At 46.3% G+C, this 17,912-nt stretch overlaps 1 protein-coding gene across 1 annotated transcript in view; it reads left to right on the top strand.

Annotated features, from left to right (window-relative positions):
- Positions 1–17,912, top strand: part of LOC144729398 (synapsin-3-like) — a 146,820-nt gene that overhangs the window by 117,233 nt on the left and 11,675 nt on the right. The window contains exon 9 of the mRNA XM_078609658.1: positions 4,138–4,240. Coding sequence (XP_078465784.1) covers positions 4,138–4,240 — 103 coding nt within the window. The remainder of the gene's footprint in view (positions 1–4,137; positions 4,241–17,912) is intronic.

The following is a 17,912-nucleotide window of genomic DNA, read 5'->3' as shown; positions in this document are numbered from 1 at the left end:
ACGGACTCTGGGATGGGGGAGCGTGGAGGGGAGAGGGTGCTGGGCGTGGGGGCCATAAGGAGGAATGACGGGAAATTCGTGGGTGATGGCAAGCAGCTACAAGGCAGCGTGTCCACATGAAGGTGCCAAAGGGGATAGAAGCTGAGGAAACCTGCGAGCGACGGGGGTTTGAATCTTTGCTTCACGTTTACATGTTTTAGGCCATCCCCTTGGCCGCAACGTCGTTCCACTGGGCGTTTTTACACTTTTTTTACTCGTGGAAAGGCCGTTTACGGGACGAAAGATAGGCAGAAGCGCACATTTGGACGCAACCGTTTGAGACGCTTGAAAGATGTGCGTAATGGTCGGTATAATCAGGATGTGGCAGTCTAATGCGGTAGTACGTCAACCAATTAAGACTGTGATTCAGATATAAATGATTTGTCCACCTTTCACGGTAAGGCAGAAATGCTCGTAACATACTGCTGTGTTAGACTGTTGAACAGATGGCCGTGGTATATTCTGCTTCATGTACGCGTCAAACCACTGACTTATTGCGTAAAAAAGCCATATTTCAAAAGCCATACATCACTGTAGATGGCAGACCTCAACATTGGCATTTAGCTTGTGAACGTATTGCCAAGAATAGGATAGTATACAGCTTCAAATCAAGATAGTATACGGGTAACGAATGACGTGAAAATAACACCTCGTATTTACTTGAAGCATTATTCGTGAAATGTTGCTTGATACGTTGCCTCATTTTCGGAGCTGCCTCGGTATTATTTTAAAGTTCGCATTCATAATACACACGCACATTTTACTGTGAAGACTTAGAACTTAGTAGGGAGGCTAAAGTCGATAGTTGTTGCCCACTAGTTTGCCAAACCACGACGGGGGGAGCAATATCCCTTTTCCCACCCCTCCTGTGGCATCACCGATGTCATATTTGCGTGTGTTTTAGTTTGTTGTCCTTCCCCCGCACCTCCAATTAGCACGGTTGTGGACGTACGGAGCGAGAGAAGTTCAACGTACGTACACACATAGGACGGTGTGGTTTTGCGTTGCTTCCTGGCGCAAAAGAGAAACACCGTGGAACGGTTTTATCGTTCACGAACAAAATGTTGTCGAGAAGCCAGCGGGCAGCTCGAGAAACGTCAGAGAGCAAAAAGTCTCGCAGAGTGGATCATCATTCCCCACGTCCCCACGAGTCACTTTGTCTGTCCCCGCACTCGCGGATGTAGACAGGGTCGGGCTTTGTGTGGTTCCCGCTGAACGAAGCGAAGGGAGAAAAGCAAAAGAGAGAAGAGGAAAAAAAAAACTCCATCGGCGTTCCGGCTTTTTTTGGCTCCCCCTCAAATCACCGTAATCTTTCAAACGTCCTCTGTTACGATTGTGCACGAGACGTTTGCCGAGATTCAGAAGAAAAATGTCAGGAGTGCACAAGAGTTCTGAGCAGTATTTCTTCTTCTTCTTCTTCTAAGAATAGTGGCGTGATGCGATGTGCTCCCATCTGCTCAACAGAAGGCCCACTGTGTAAGGGAGACGTGACGCTCTGCCCCAGTGCTCGTGCGCTACATTTAACCCTTGACACATTACGGCATTCTGTCTTCCCCCTCTTAGCGAGGCGAAAAAGTGCCCCGCGCGCGCCAAGCCGTGCGTTGAAATTTAATAGAGTTGGTACCCACTGCGTGCCAATCTGCGCTGCGTTTCGGGGCCATGCTCCACGTCTTGCTTCACGACCTGGCGACCTTTGAGAAAGGAGCTGAAGAAGTCTCCCAGCACGTGGCGCGAAACGTCGGACACCGTGCCGAACAACACGACCCGCAAAAAAACACATCTGGCATTACAGTGGAGTTTATTAAAATATATATAATAAGAATACTTTCGTTTTGCATAGCGTCAATCGTGCCAACTGTATCCCACAACGATGTACACACATTCCAATATAAGGACCAAATCCCATATAAGCAGTTGGCTACGTACGGCGCGAAAGAAGGCCAACACACACACATGTACACACCAAGCAAGTGAAAACCCTGCTACCAAGCAAAATCTCAAATGAATAAACAAGGGAAGAAATGGCATCATTATAAAGAACACTTAGAATGATTTGAAGATGTGTAAATCACACTAATACTATCCCTGCAGATCCAGTGGCCTTTATAAAGAAGAAAAAGATGTAGTGTTTCATTTTGCGAAATAAACTGCCAACAGTTCATCTTCACAATGCAGGAGGCCTTGTAGTGACGAGGGGCCCCTTACATTTTGATTTGGGGGGAAGCTGTATTCGGACAAAAACGATCCATCACTTGGCAAATTAAAGTACTTTACGTTTGAACTCGTACTTGCACAGTTTGGTAGTTGATTTATCTGCAGCTTTCATTGAAGATGTGAAATTGGGGAATCGCATTTCGTGCCTCTGCGCCCGTGCCAGCAATCAAGACAATGCCTGAATCATTTTACAGCCAAGCGGGGGTTCGAAGGTTACCAAATATAAAGACCCGCTTACTCTTTTCCTAACGTGACATTGAATATTGCCAAATCAATGGCTGTACGTTGCAGAGCAGAGGGGCTAAATGATGCAACGAGTGCATTTTAGATTGGTGGGAGACGTGTAGAGGTTCTGAAATAAAATGATTAATCTGTGTGTGTGTGAATATAGACATGTTTGTGTATTATACATTTCTCCCCGTTAACCAATAGCTGTTGACGCATGTGCAAAGTTGGTCACACAGAGTCGTAGGTTTGGGAATTCGTTAAAAAAAATCAGTTTGTTTTCACCCCCTCTCCCCCCCCCCCCCGATGTGTGTTAAAACAGGCTGTACGCATGCAGAAGCTTTAATTATCCGCAAGATAATTGTATTTTCTATCCCCCCACCCCACCGTTGTTTGCGATGAGATCCACACCGTTGACTCGTGACGCGAAACCAACAATTCGTGCCTGAAGAGCCCAGAACAAATTCGCATTGCGAGTTTCCACCAGACGAGTCGATATCACCCAAGGGGCGTGCCGGGCCCATTCAGCCGCCGAAACTCTTGGGGCAGAAAACGAATCCAAGCATGGGCACGGTTCACGCTCCTCTCCGCCCCGTCTGCTCATGATTTGTGTTTATCATTATTATTATAATTTCATGTGCGGCGTAAGCCGAGGGCCAGCACCTCCGATCAGCACGGTTGGCTACGTACGGTGCGAAGGAATAGCCCGGCAATGCGGGCGGTCTCGTCACATCTCGAGAAGCTGAAAGCCTGGATAGAGTTCTGCCCCGTAGCCTCCGACAGTGCCGTTAGCGAGCACCTGTGAAGGCCGGAAACGGCACACGTGGCGGTGGTGTGGCCAGCAGTGTGCCCCGGCCACCGTTGTCTCCCCAATACCAATATTTACACATCACGTAAGGTGCCCATATTTAAGGCTATGTCAACCTTGAGCAGGCCAGGACCAGTTCATTTATTCACCACGGGGGGTGAGTCGCGGCTGGGAATCGAACTGAGGTGGCAAGAATCATAGCGCAGTGCGCGAATGAACCATTGCGCCACCAGTTCCCACGAGCCTTCGTCTTTAGATGTGTGACGCCGAAAGACAAAGATCTCCCGGATAGCCCTGAACAGACTGTTGGAGCAGGTGCTGTTAGCGAGTACCTAATGAGGTCAGCATGGCACACAAGGGGATGAGTGGCCAACACCAGGGCCTGACCGCCTTTGTCTGCCTAGTGCTGAAGTTTACACATCACACCAGGTACTTATTTTAAGGCTGAGTCGACCTAGGGGAGGCCGAAGAACGGTTCAGATATTCGTCACCAATGTTGGCCGGGTTCGTTGCAGTGTTTATGTTGAACTTCTTTCGCACCATACGTGGCCAACCCTGATAATCGAAGGTGCGGGGACAGGACAACAAACTAAACACACAAATAATTTCTACAGAAATGAGTTTTCAAGAAATATTTAAAAGTGCATCGCTCCAGTGGCTTCCTAATATCGGAAGGCAGACCATTCCAGACGGCCGCAGAAGCGCACACACAAGCGACATGATTCCTGGCTCAAAAACACAGCTAAAAATAAGAAAAGGTACTTCTACAAACACACATGGGCAGGGTGAACACCTCCACACATTGTACCCCCTCTCGTAATTCTAAAACGCCATCTGCTCCCGCTCCGCAGGTACCAGCTGTGGGTGGACGCGTGCGCCGAGATGTTTGGCGGCCTGGACATCTGCGCGGTGAAGGCCGTCCACGGGAAAGACGGGCAGGACTACATCATTGAGGTACGGCGTCCCCCAACATACACCGGCCACCACCACCGCGACGGTGGTGCCCAGCACGTGATTGATCGCGAAGGCAATCTGTGTTGACATCACCTGTGCACCGCGCGGCGTGATGGAGAGGGAGAGTCGGATGGAGGTAGGGGGGGGTGCAAACGAGGTCCACGGATGATTATAACATCAACATTGCTTTATTTATTTCGCTTCGGCGTGCATTTGTCAAACTTACCCTTTGCATTCGCGCGAGTCCCGAGTCGTGGGTTCAGTTCCGGTGGGGGGGGGGGGGGACACAGCTGCCTCTTTGCTTCTCTCGTTCCTTACCTACTACGTTGAGTGCGGCCAGCTGTCGTGGAGGACAGAGGCTCGGAGATCAGAACCGGCCCTAGACTTTTGGGGGCCCTAAGCAAAATTTGGTTGGAGGCTCCTTTGATGTATGATTTTTTTCACCCACTAGCTAGCAGTGACTCTAGGGGGTCCTCTGCTGGCCACGGGGCCCTTTGCAATTGCAAGGGTCGCTTAGTGGCTGGGCCGGCTCTGCTCGGAGTGATCAGCTGGCAAGGCTGAGATCCTGGGTTCGAGCCGAGGTGGCAGCCAGTGATTGAACCAGGTTCTCAAGTGGAGTGAGTTCATGGTCTCAGCCCAGACAGCAATAATACTGGTCAACACACTTTTTCTGGCATAAGGTATTCTGGCATAAGGTGCTGATTCCAAATCTGGCATCAGTTTTTGTCTATCACATCACGTTTTTGAGATATCAAATTTTGCATTTTCAATAAAAACTGCAGAAGAAAAATATTAAATAAATGTGGATATCTACATAAAATTATATTATAAACACACTATACTAAAAATACAGCACCATATTTTAACACTAAAGCAGTCACTGACTCGCAACAACTTGCAATCATAAGTGACAGAGTTAATTTCGGGTAAAATCAATGAAAATGGGGTATGCCGATAGCATACAAATGATTTGATAGAGCAAATCTGAGATCAGATTTGGAATCAGCACCCTGAAATTAGTCTAAAACAGCTGCAAAAGTCCAGGCCAGAATTTTTTTTTTTGTTGACCAGTAAAATTAGCCCACCCCCCCCCCAAAAAAAAAGCCATCGCATTAAAACATGTTTCTGTACTTAATTTGGCTAAATTCCAACTCTGGGAATGAAAATTATCAGTGTGACTGTCATACGACAAAACATTATTCTCACGTGGCAGGGCCGGTGGGAACATGCTCCCGCCTGCTGTGTAAATCAGAGGCCACTTGAAGTGTTCTCGGAGGCAGCTCTGTAATAGCCACTTCTGTGGGCCGTTCTCTAACAAGAAGGGCTCTGCAAGAGATCCAGTTGTGTGTTTCACCTCGGGACACGACACCGATGGCACAATCTGGATCAAATCGTGGAAAATTACAACAGAGGTATGTATGTATGTTGAACTTCTTTCGCACCGTACGCAGCCAACCCTGCTAATCAGAGGTGCAGGTGAAAGACAACAAACTAAACAAAAAAAAGCAGGTAACAGGAGGCTGTGTGGGCCAAGTGATGAGTGCAATAATTCAGACTCCACTGTCGCCCAGGAATATGTGCGTGAGGAATTATGACGGCGCTTCACCTGCCGGAAAGGCGACGTTGAAGGTCCCCTGATGACACTGGTTGTATATTCATGCCATCAAGTGACTCAACGAAAATTATCGAAGTTGGGGCATGAGTTGTAAATTGTGCAAAATAGAAGTTTGTTTTTATGATGATGATAATGATTATGATGTTATCCCTACACATTGAACAACTTAAACAATCCACAACCCGAAATTTTGATGTAAAGCTTTCGTAACTGCAGGGATTCATTATCTTGGTTCTTTCGGTAAAGTCACGTAGAAGGGAAATAATAAAATAATAAAAATAAACCAATTAAATTATCACGAATTTCGACTGCGACACAAGCAATCATCATCAGGTGTGAAAACCACAGCAAGACATTTTAAAAAAAAGTGCTTTTCACACCTGATGATGATTGCTTGTGTTGCAATAGAAACGTCGTGAGAATTTTATTGTTTGATTTTTATTATTTTATTATTTCCCTTCCGCGTGACTTTACCGAAAGAACCGAGAATATGAATCCACAACCCCGTGACAAACATTTTTTGCAGAAAGTGGTCAACATCTCATTTGTTAGAGATGCAACCAGTGTTACATTGGGATGTGCGGGTGCAGTTATGACGTAAGCACGTGGCTGCGTTAAACTGGATGACGATGATGCCAAGAAATGATCACGTGATATGAGTCATTCCTGTAGGCCACGCACGGTGGAAATTAAATTATCTGCGTTAAATGTGTACATTCCCACTCTGGTGCATGCATATACTGGACATATATGTGTTCAAATAATAATACTAAAATAGTAATCATTTACAGCACTTTGTCAATCCATTTCTGTACAACGCCCCTCCCCACACCATGTTGGTCATAGGGTTTGTTTGATCAAAAATTATTGAACTTTTAAAATATTTTTGGTCTGTCAAAATTATTTATGCTTAAAAGTGTTTTAGACCACAAAGCCCCAACACCATGTCTCAACATGCCTTCCACGTGAATATGAGGAGACAATATGCAAAAAATCCTGGGAATGCCTGTCGTATTTGTGATATAATATACCTTACTCAAATGAAGATAATATACCTTCTTGCACATACATACATACATATGTAATAACTATCATTCGTTTCTGGCCTGCACACATTTCACATTCGCCTACAGAAGACGCTTGAAATGTATTTTTTAACTTACGTGAACAAATGTTATTTTGCCCCCAGTTACGGGGGTTCAAACCCAGGCTCACAAAGATGTCTGACTGCGTTCGATTGTCATGCGTTGCCACCTCCTGCCCCGCCGAGTCAGCCAAGCAGCTCGGCGGTATCGCGACGTTCGCTTATCCTGTCCGTCTCAATGACAGCGCGAGAAAAGCAAAAACATAAGTTTGGCCCATCCAATTCTGCGTGTCACAAATGATGAATGGCAGTAATCAAGCCAAGTGTAGGTTAAACCGGGGCAGGGCTTAAATTTTGATTAATGCTCTGCTGCCTCGTCTGGTTAGGAAGAGCTATTAAGTTGTGACGGTTGCACGTCCTGGGAATCTAATAAATACCGCACATTTATCAAAAGGCATTACGGATCAACCGTGTGAATGCCGTACAGGCGCGCACGTTATGTTACGTGCATGGAGAATGTACGGCATATTACAACGCGTGGGTGATTGCGGGGGTTAGCACACTGGCGCTTATGCACCTGACGAACCCGAGTTCGAGTCGTGGACATGGCGAATATTAGTGGTGAGTGATGCCTACATATGTAGCTACGGGCCCCGCTCTTTCAAGAGCCCCGCGCTAAATGATTTCATGCTATCAATTCTGGTTCAGTAATTCTGCACTTGCTCTATTACTATAGTACTATTCCGCCTTCAACTTTTATGAACGACTTGGTGTTTAAGGTTAGCGATTTGTCGTATTATCTGGCTGTATAGCAAATTAAAAAATACAATTACTTTACTATGCAAGTAAAAAATGTTGGTGTTTTTATATTGACGTGTTTTTTTTTATTTGGGCACCTTTACAATAAAATGTGCTACAGGCCCCGCACTAGCTTAATCCGACACTGCTCTTGGTAATAGCGTCATCCGGAAGGTCGGTGGCTCAAGCGAGTCGTTACGAAGGCCACTGTTGTCTCCACCCTGACCGCCCTCGCCGCGTCCTCGGATTACTTTGTTTGACAAGAGGGCACGGGGCTCTGCCCGTTCATTTGCCGCGCGACGTTTTTTTTTGTCTATATTCTGGTGGCATCGTCGCTGACCCGGAGCGCACAGGGGCCAATTTAAGGGGGGCGGTTGGTGGATGGGATTTCGTTGGTTTCGGACCTTCAGTAACAAACGAAGCAGCAACTATAGGGGGGTGGGCGGAACAGCGGTAACGATCGTACCTCGCAGCAAAAATCACATGGGTTTCGATTCCAGACTAGGGTGCCTTTCTGCGTGTTCTTTCATGCGTTTCTAGATTTGAAGCTTTCGTGACTGCAAGGATTCATATCATGGGATCTCCTTTGCCAGTACCAAAATATACTAATAGGGGTTTTCCCCTTTTTTCTGGCAACAAAACTGACACCTTTTGCAAGGAATCATGCTTACATTAACCACAATACCTGCAGTCAAATGCAAACAAAAAACAATACTCTGATAATTTATGCATTGTCTTTGAAACTGATTGGACCACACCAGAGACAGCTTTCTTTGGAGCCTAGTCTCATATGGTGTTCGACCAGATGACGCCAAAAGGCGCACAGTTCAAAGACAACGCACTACCAGAGTAATGAGAGCTCGGCGTGAGCAGCTACATCATGGGATCTCCTTTGCCAGTACCAAAATATACATACTCTTAGTTTTTTTCGGTAAAGTCACATAGGTGAAAAATGAAATTAAAATGTATTTCTATTATTACTTTTATTAATTTTAATTTCATTTTTTACCTACGTGACTTTACTGAAAAAACTAAGAGTATATTTCATGCGTTTCCTTCAGGTTCTCGGTTTTTTTCCCTCCCATAGCTAAATAAAAACTTCAGAATTGTAAGTGGTGTAAATGTCCATTTGTGGCCAGGTCGCTTCTGAAAAATAAGTTAAAACCTCAGTGGGATTTGCCGGGTAGAATGGGGATGCTTTAGTTTCATTTGTATGTTTTTGGATAATTTGTTTACCTTTATTGTACTTTGCACTTCTATTGTGTGTTTGTACTGTTTGTCGTGGTAACGTTCTTACCCACCCCTAGTGGCCATCTGTGAAAGAGCTTTACAGCTCATCGGATTCCTCCAGTGTAAATATATATCCTGTTTCTGATTTTGGCTAATACATCCTAATGCAGACAGACTACTTGCAAATTACTAACTTGGGATTACGTGTGAGAATGTCAAACCCCACTGAGGAAATTTGGCAGGACCCTCCTGAAAATTAGAATTGACCCTTTCCTGGGAAAACAATTGTCGTAATAATAACAATGAAAAGCATTGCTGCGATATCATTATTCGTGGTGAGGTACGGTATGATGATAATAACAATAATTTTCACGATGTGACAATTATCGCAATATGAGTTTCCCGTAATGTAACCGTCTTTCACATTTTTATCGCATCGCTTTTGTGCTTTCCTGTACTTTTAGTTGGCCTTCTACTGCAGTTCACTCAATGGCAAGTCTGCCATTCGTCTTATAATCATCGCAACTTTACAATGCTTATAACGCACGAGCTGTTGGTTACACGTGGAACAAAACCAATTGATCAAATAAAAAACGAAGACGATTTTAACTGCCATGCATTTTGTAAAAGCCCCGATGTGATGGGTAACAGGTGTTTGTTTGAAACTTTAACCATTGTGTTTCTTCTTGCATTGGAAATAAAAGAAACATTTAAAATGAACAATGATAACTATATTATACTTGGGCGTTCATGACCAATGCTGTATTATAGTCCTAATTATTTTATGTTGGGTTAGATCGTGTCGGTATAATGCCAACTCTTTAACTATATTTGACACTATACCTGTGTAGAGAAGTCCCCACGGACGTACTCGGAGACGGAGGTATGTTATAAGCTTTCGCCAGGGTTCATTAAAGCTGTTACAATAACACACAAGGGTACACAACTCCCAGGGGCTAGGGGTCCTACTCTGAGTCTGGGTCCCTGCCGGCTAGCTCCGGTCTCTCTCTCTCTCGTGTCGGATCGTGGACTCTGCCGACTCCACCGAGCGGAGAGAGAAGCACCTCTACGGCTACCACCGGCTTCTCCCCAGACTCACCACTCGATCCCTCTCTCTACCCCTGGTTCCCTCTTCACCCTGCTAACTTTACCCGTTCCCACAGTGACCCCGCTTACGTCACGGGGTCTCCCTTAAGTACCCTAGGAGACGTGACGTCATCGCACTGAACGGCACACCTGACGTCACGTCCCCATTTTACTCCTCTACACCTGCATCATGTAACCCAAGAGAAACCAATTCCCAAGCGTAGCGAGCTGATGGTCAACAGTAGCCCACGGGTTCGACTGTGGACACCAGTCTCAAAGTGCTGACCACGGGGCAGCTTCGATCCTTCGCCGGCAGCCATTTCAGATGTTCACCAGGCTCCTTCTGAAACCACCCACTGGGCTCAACCCGCCAACCTCGGTGTGAACCTGGAAAACTCCTGCTCATCAACTCTCCCCTGCCCCAGCCATACGAGAAAGGAACTCAACGAAAAATAATTGGGAAAACAAATTCCAGCTCTGAGAGTTTAGAATATATCAAGAGGTTTCACCGTCACGTGATACAAATTTCTCCGCAGCGGGGCGCGTGGGAAGGTGCAGCCATCGTGAGTGTACAGATTAAACAAAAAAGGTTCTCTTGAAGAGATACATCGATTAGATTTTGTGTTCAGCTATACATTTCCACGTGATAAGCCACTTCGTTGAGCCATCATTTGTGGCCAGGTCACTTCTGAAAAAAGAGCTACGCAGATCGGTGGTCCTCACCTAGTAAAATAAAAATATATAGATCTCAGAAGTAGCTCTGTGATAAATCCTTCAATTGATCATTGGCTAACGGGGTGGGGGGGGTGCACTGCTGTCTGGGACAGAGAGCACGAGATGGACGTCCTCTTCATCACGTGACAAAAAACGACGAGAGCGCAAACGGGAAGAAAAAAAACACACATTTCTAAAAAGGACAAAAAAACTACAACAACAACAAAAAAACGCGCCACAGACGAGAGGGTATATTTTTGTAGATTAACAGCAGTTTAACTTGGATGGGATCCAGAGGGGGATTGGTTCAGTAGCAATGAAAACAACGTGTTCCAACGCGCGTTAGCCGTCGTAGCCCGGCGGTGGTGTCTGTGTGTGTGAGTGTGTGTGCGCCGCACGCCACAGAGTCTCAAGAATTCTAGCAATGCCTGGGAGCTAAGGGTGGCCGATGTCAAGTCTACAGATGTTTGAGTTCGGGCTTTTCTCCCCGAACAAAGCGATCTTGTTCCAATAATCAAGATCAGCCCGACTGCGGCTGTGTGCCAGCGGGCGCTCAAGCAGACGGGCGACCTTGGCACAGGTGGCACACGTGGTCGTGATAGGTTTGTTCATTGTGTTAACGACAAATCGCAAAAAAGAAAAAGGAGAAATAATTTCGTAACCCTTTTTTTTCAATCCACTGCTGGATGAAGGCCTCCCCCGTGCTGTGCCGGTCGTGGCGGTTGTTTGATTCATCTCGCTGAGTCTCAGGAATCTTTTTCAGGGGACTCCTGCATTGGGATGTTTGGTCAATTCCATCACCGGGGTGCAATGGTGGCAATTTGTTAACTGCTTCGCCTGGTATACAGGAGGTCGTGGGTTCAATTCTGACCCTGATGTCTGTATATTTGGAGTTTACATCAGGTCGCAACTGGGTACCCGATACCCGTACCCTACCCGATACCCGGCTACCCGGCCGGGTACGGGTACGGGTACCTGTTTGCGACCCTGGTGCGGCCGGGTATGGGTACGGGTTGGCCGTGAGTCACTGGTGAGTAACTGTTTGTCACTAATTTCCCAACGTCTTGTCTCTTCTCACAATTCAAGTTCCTAGAATCAACCCACCCGCGCCTGCAACATGGCTTCATCCCAGAGGTCGTAATCAGCTACCCGATACCCGTACCCTACCCGTACCCGGCCGGGTATGGGTAGGGTACAGGTACGGCCGGGTACGGGTACCCGTTTGCGACCCTGGTGCGGCCGGGTACGGGTAAGGAATCAAACCCCGTTTGCGACCTCTGGTTTACATGTCCTCCCCGTGGCCGCGTGGATTTCTCTCTGGGTTTTCCCTCCACATTTAGGAACACGCTTTACGAGAAGAGTATTTGGTTGTTCTAAATGTTCACATGTAAGCAACTTCGTTGAGCAATAATTTGTGGCTAGGTCGCTTCTGAAAAACAGCTATATATCTCAGTCGGCCTTACCTGGTAAAATAAACAGGAGTTTGGCTTTAGTTTAGTTTGGCTTACATGGGAGGAAAATGGAGAAAATCCAACTCACATACTAGGAGATAACACTAAAAGCTCTGCACATACAGATTCACTACTAATCCTTCACTGTACCGACATCTCCTGGCTACCTCACAAACCAAGCCTACACTATCTGGTATCTCCTGGTCCGTCTCATATCCAACTATCGATTAACCAAGTCCAACCCGGCAAAATGTCTGAGATCGGGTACATTCAGGGTGGTTTGCTCGCGAGAGAGCTACTCGCACATTCAAAGTGCTTGTCTACTCAAACTAGCAGGGCAGGGGGGGAACCGCTCATGTGATGGAAATTCCACGTTACTTTATAGTTGGGATCGTATGCACGTATGTACGTTGAACTGCTTTAGCACCGCACGTAGCCAACCGTGCTAATGGGAGTTACGGTATTGATTCTAGATTTGAAGCTTTCGTGACTGCAAGGATTCATATTCTTGGGTTTTTTCGGTAAAGTCACGTAGGTAAAAATTTTAATTAATAAAAGTAAAATAAAATGTAATAATATAATATAATAAAATTAAATATTATAATATAATAAAATAAATTAATTAATTCAATTTTTTTACCTACGTGACTTTACCGAAAAAACCTAAGATTTTCGGTATTGAGTCTATCCAGGGGATAGCTACTGGTGATTTGTGCCAAAGCGGTCGACATTTTATCGTACAATGGGGAAATGAAGGAGCGAGTTGACCCCTGACCAGGAATTGAACTCGTGACCTTCTGACCACTGGGTCACCTGGCCAGACAGCGGGGAGAGACTTGAACGTTGTAGTTATTTTACGACTCATCACATTCACGACACCTCGCCGACATTTTGCGAGGAAATTGGAATCTGTTTTTGGTTTATTTTGTTGTGTTTTGCTCGCCATTTGTTTTCTTTTTACAATCTCTGTTTAATTACTCTAATTGTTTAATTCTTATTTGTAATTGTTTAATTGTTATTTTTACATATAATTTGTTCTTTTTTCCTTCTTGGAGTGTAATTTTTTGTTCTTCAGATTTGCCATTCCCTCCCGGTTAAGGCCGCAGAATCTTCCCTTTATGTGTTACCTCGGTTTATTTGTCGAATGCTTTTAGACGGGATTCGAGAAATTCCAACAGGCTTTGCTTGTTTGCACAGATTACTGCTTATTTTAATACGAGACGGCTAATTTAGCTGTGACAGCTGCATGCTGTGACCTGGCGTTTCAAAGGCAAGTCGTGGGATCCGCAGTGGCTGGATGTGCATATGTATCTACACACGCACAGTGCAATGTCAGTCCACCGCCGGGCGAAGGCCTCCGCCCGTAACCACGTGGGTCGTAGGGGTCATTTATCTGACCATACGTCACCACGGCTGACCGGTGCAGGTGGGCGACAGTGGGGAGCATGGACGTGGATGTGAACAGGACGAGGTGCGCTGGAGCCGTTTGACCGAAACTGCCGGGTTCAAACCGGTGAACTCATTGAACTCAAGTTTAAAGCTTGCAGACCCGAGAGGTTAAACATTTTACGGCATGACTCGCCCACGCCAAAGCAACGATGGTGGGGGCAATTTAAAATTTCCGTCATTTTGCTGTCCATTAGTCATCCGTTCTGTTCCAGTATAACCGGGCCCCTTTATTTTTTACTATAAAGGCTGGATGGCATCCAACTTTGTGAATTTGCGAAGGAACACAACAAGTTACTAAGACTACGCGAGACTTCTGGGCATGCTGCTGGCTCACGCCACTTCAAACCTCCCCCTCCCTGGCCTTCCCCCTGGGGTCTCACAACCACGGGGTAGCTCGTGTGTCTGGAATTGACATTCGGATACAATTTTTTCCACTAAGCCGCTCCAGATAAAATAGAATGGGTAATGGTGGGGGGTGGCGGTGGTATGTATCTGTACGTATGTTGAACTTCTTTGGCACCATACATAGTCAACCGTGCTAATCGGAGATGCAGGGGAAGGACAACGAACTAAAACACAAGAAATTGTCAAGAAATTAGTTTTTCGATCTAGATTTAAAAGTGCGTAGCTCCAGCAGCTTCGCAATGTCGGAAGGAAGAGCATTCCAGACGGCCGCAGAAACGAATATGAAAGCGTGCGATGCGGTGACCGCCTTTGTTCATTGGCCAAGCCAAAATCCGCTGTTGCGAGGATGACCGGAGTTCACGTGATGGTGGTTTACGGTGGTGGTCGTCAGAGGAGAAGGAAGATTTTAAAACAAAAAACCTTAGAGGAGATTGTAACCCTGAATGTCCTCTTCACCTGTGGAGGACGCCAGTGTTATGAATGACATATCATGGGGGGTGGGGGCTTTATCCAGCAGTGGATTGACAAAAGCCTGTGAAATAACTCTATTAGCCAGGCACGGTGGCTTGCAGCTGAGATCCAGCACTTGGAGGCAATTGTTGGTGGACTGTGCCAAAGTTTCACATTCAGGAGGTGACATTGCATTTATCCTCTCCCGAGTACTTCAGACTCCTCAAAAGGATGCGCGACAGATATCCCAAGGCAGGCTCCTCCTGAAGGAGTCTCGAGACCCATGGAGGAGGCTTTCCTGCAGCGATACATAATTACTACTACTACTACTTGTGTTATCTACCCAGGATTGTCGTTTAGTCTAATTCATGATGCGCACACTGGGTTCTAATTAGGCAGCTCCCCTCGCTCGTGGGTAACGATCGCCAGGATTGAATTGCACAGTTTCTCCATGACCCAAATTGCCTGCCGGTGGCTGATGTATTCTAAATATAATATGTTAGGCCAGTGTTCTTCACTAGTTTTCACAGGGGTGGACACTTTCGCCGATAAGACATCAATGTGAGGTCCGCGACACCGCCTGCAAGGGGTGGCCCCCAGGCCTTGCAATGAAGTACACCAAGTTAGACCCTCAAGGCCGCCTGGCACCTTGCGTTCCGAGATCCTCTGGATCGGCACTGCTCTCCATCCCTAGACGTCGGCTCGAAAGGGAACCGGGGGTCGTGACCTTCTCAGTGGCAATACCCGAGGACTCTGGCGGCTGAGATGCGTCACTATTCCACTTCGTAGGGCTTTAGGCAACAACGAAATAGTTTTCTGTTTACCCATTGCCTTAGGCTTAAAGGTCGAATGTCTGGGAACTCAACATTGTTATGCTATAACTTATGTGTGGCACTTCGAGAAATGGGCGTCGTAAAAATATATAAATAATAAATGAATAATGTTTTCGTTCATTGATTCCTCGCCGAATCTGGAGACCGTTTTTGGGTGAGGTCTTGTCTAGGATGTGTGGGACAATCCCTCGTTGGGCATTTTTTGGCACGTGGGAGGAAACCAGCGTGGGAAGAGGACGAAGAAATATATCCACGCGAGAGGCGCAGCAGTCAAAACGAACCGATGACGACCAACAGCAACGCACTTCGCACCTACGTGGCCATGAACTTCGTGCGTCCGCCTGTGAGCGAGTCCGCCCACAGCGGCCCTTACTTGAGCAATGTTGAAGATCTCGATTTAAAGCTTTCGTGACTGCAGGGATTCATCTTCTTGCTTCTTTCTGTAAAGTAACGTAGAAGGGAAATAATAAAATAATAAAAATAAAACATAATAAAATAATGCTCACGACGTTTCGGCCACAACGCAAGCAGCCGTCCTCAGGTGAAGAACAGGTCAGACGCTGTCTTTCCGACAGTTGGTGGTGGCCGTACGCGTCGTCTGTTGATCCAGCATGGGCGGAGGCGCGAGGGTTGGCGGATTTGCGCAAATGTTGTGAAACTCTCTTCCCGTGGGCGTCGATGTGATTCCAATACCCTGGCTCACCAGGAGAAAGCAGAACAGCAACATACGTGGCGTCTCTACTTATTTCGCCCGATTGGTATAGGGGGTTGCCCCCTAACACATGTGAACACTCGTTAATTGGCCGATAACAATCTTAATTTGAAGCTTCCGTGACTGCAGGAATACATTCTCTTTGGTTCTTTCGGTAAAGTCACGTGGGAAAGCTGTCCCACCTGATGACGGACGCTTGTGTTGCGCCCGAAACGTCGTGATTTATTTGATTTTATACCTACGTGACTTTACCGAAAGAACCAAAGAGTATGGCCGAGAACACCTTGATATATAGAGGACCGCGGAGATTGGACGATTGTTGGCTGCCGCTCACCGCGTGGCCGCTTGTCTGTGGTTTCTCGCACCTCTCCCGAGTCATTCTCTTTGAGATTTTCGAACACACGCGACGAATCAAAACGTCGCGACAAATATGATGGCCATTGTATCTGTTGACTTCAGAATCGGAATCTTTATGGGGGAGAAATCCGATGAGGTATGAAGCTCTTTTCTTCACAGACTCAACCATCCCCCAGAATAATTGGGGCTTGAGTCGACAATCTACGGCTCGTTCAATGACTGCCTCGTGACGTTGTTATTATTACATACTCTCTGCTTCATATTCTTGCATCTTTCGGTCAATACACGTAGAAGGGAAATAATAAAATTAAATTAAAAAAATACAATTCTCAGGACGTTTCGGCCACAACACAAGCAGTCGACAGCTTTGCTCTTCACGTGAGGACGGCTGCTTGTGTTGTGGCCGAAACGTCGTGAGAATGTTATTATGTTTTATTTTTATGATTTCTCTTATACGTGACTTTACCGAACGATCCAAGAATATGAATTCCTGCAGTCACGAAAGCTTCAAATCAACGTTATTATTATTATTCACGTACTTTGCGCCTCTTGAAACATTGCTGGGTGTTTTTATTTTATTTTCTACCCCTGAGCTTAGGGGGGATGTTTTGAAACATCGAGCTGTGGATGGAGCGCCACCTCGTGGCCACAAACAGCATCGCGGTTTGAGTGATCGCATCAAACCTCAGTCGGACACCGCTTGGCAGCGATAGATTATACTGGTAGGAACCTCCTGGTTACACCAGCCCACAAGGGATTATTGTGTCCGTCCGTCAGTCGTGCATCCAAAAATGGGAGGGGTGGGGCTGGGTGGGGAGGGGCTGGTCACCCCGTGGTGCTCTTGTAAAACTCAACGTTTAACCTACTCACGCCGGCTTGTGCCCGCCCTCACATTCGAGCATATTTGCGGAATACACCACGCCGCCGTTGACCCTGGCCATTGACCGAGCAACCCAACGTTCCTACCAGCTCCCTCCGCAGGAATGTGTTAACCAGTTCAGCTTCAACATTTTAGCTACGTATCTTTTACGAGCTTATAACGATTAAATTTCACGTCCAACAGATGTTTACAGCAAAGCATAAACTCGGCTGTACATTTTTTTGTAAAATTGTATCTTTCTAGCCCTTCTAAAACATTACAATATCCACCAATGAGTCGTACTGCTATACGTAATTTATTTCAACAGGTAATGTAATATACATTACAATTATAATTCGTGTACAAGGGTATTTTGTCACAGTCCCGAGGATATGGTTATAGGCAAAGTCGTGTTCATTTACTCCCAACGCCTCGTACGTACGTAAGTATATTGAACTTCTTTCGCACCGTACCTAGCCAACCGTGCTAATCGGAGGTGCGGGGGGGGGGGGAAGGTATGGACTCGAAATGCGGCACTTCTTGGATACAGTCGATTGTCCTCAACAACAACGTCCAGTGCCCACTACCAGCCAAACACAACTCCCTTCGTTAAAAAAAACCCCCTTACA

Source organism: Lampetra planeri, chromosome 32 (assembly GCF_965212315.1).
Source record: "Lampetra planeri chromosome 32, kcLamPlan1.2.h2, whole genome shotgun sequence".
Lineage (NCBI taxonomy): Eukaryota > Metazoa > Chordata > Hyperoartia > Petromyzontiformes > Petromyzontidae > Lampetra > Lampetra planeri.
The sequence above is the reverse complement of the archived record's forward strand: the minus strand, read 5'-3'. Positions and strand labels throughout refer to the sequence as shown.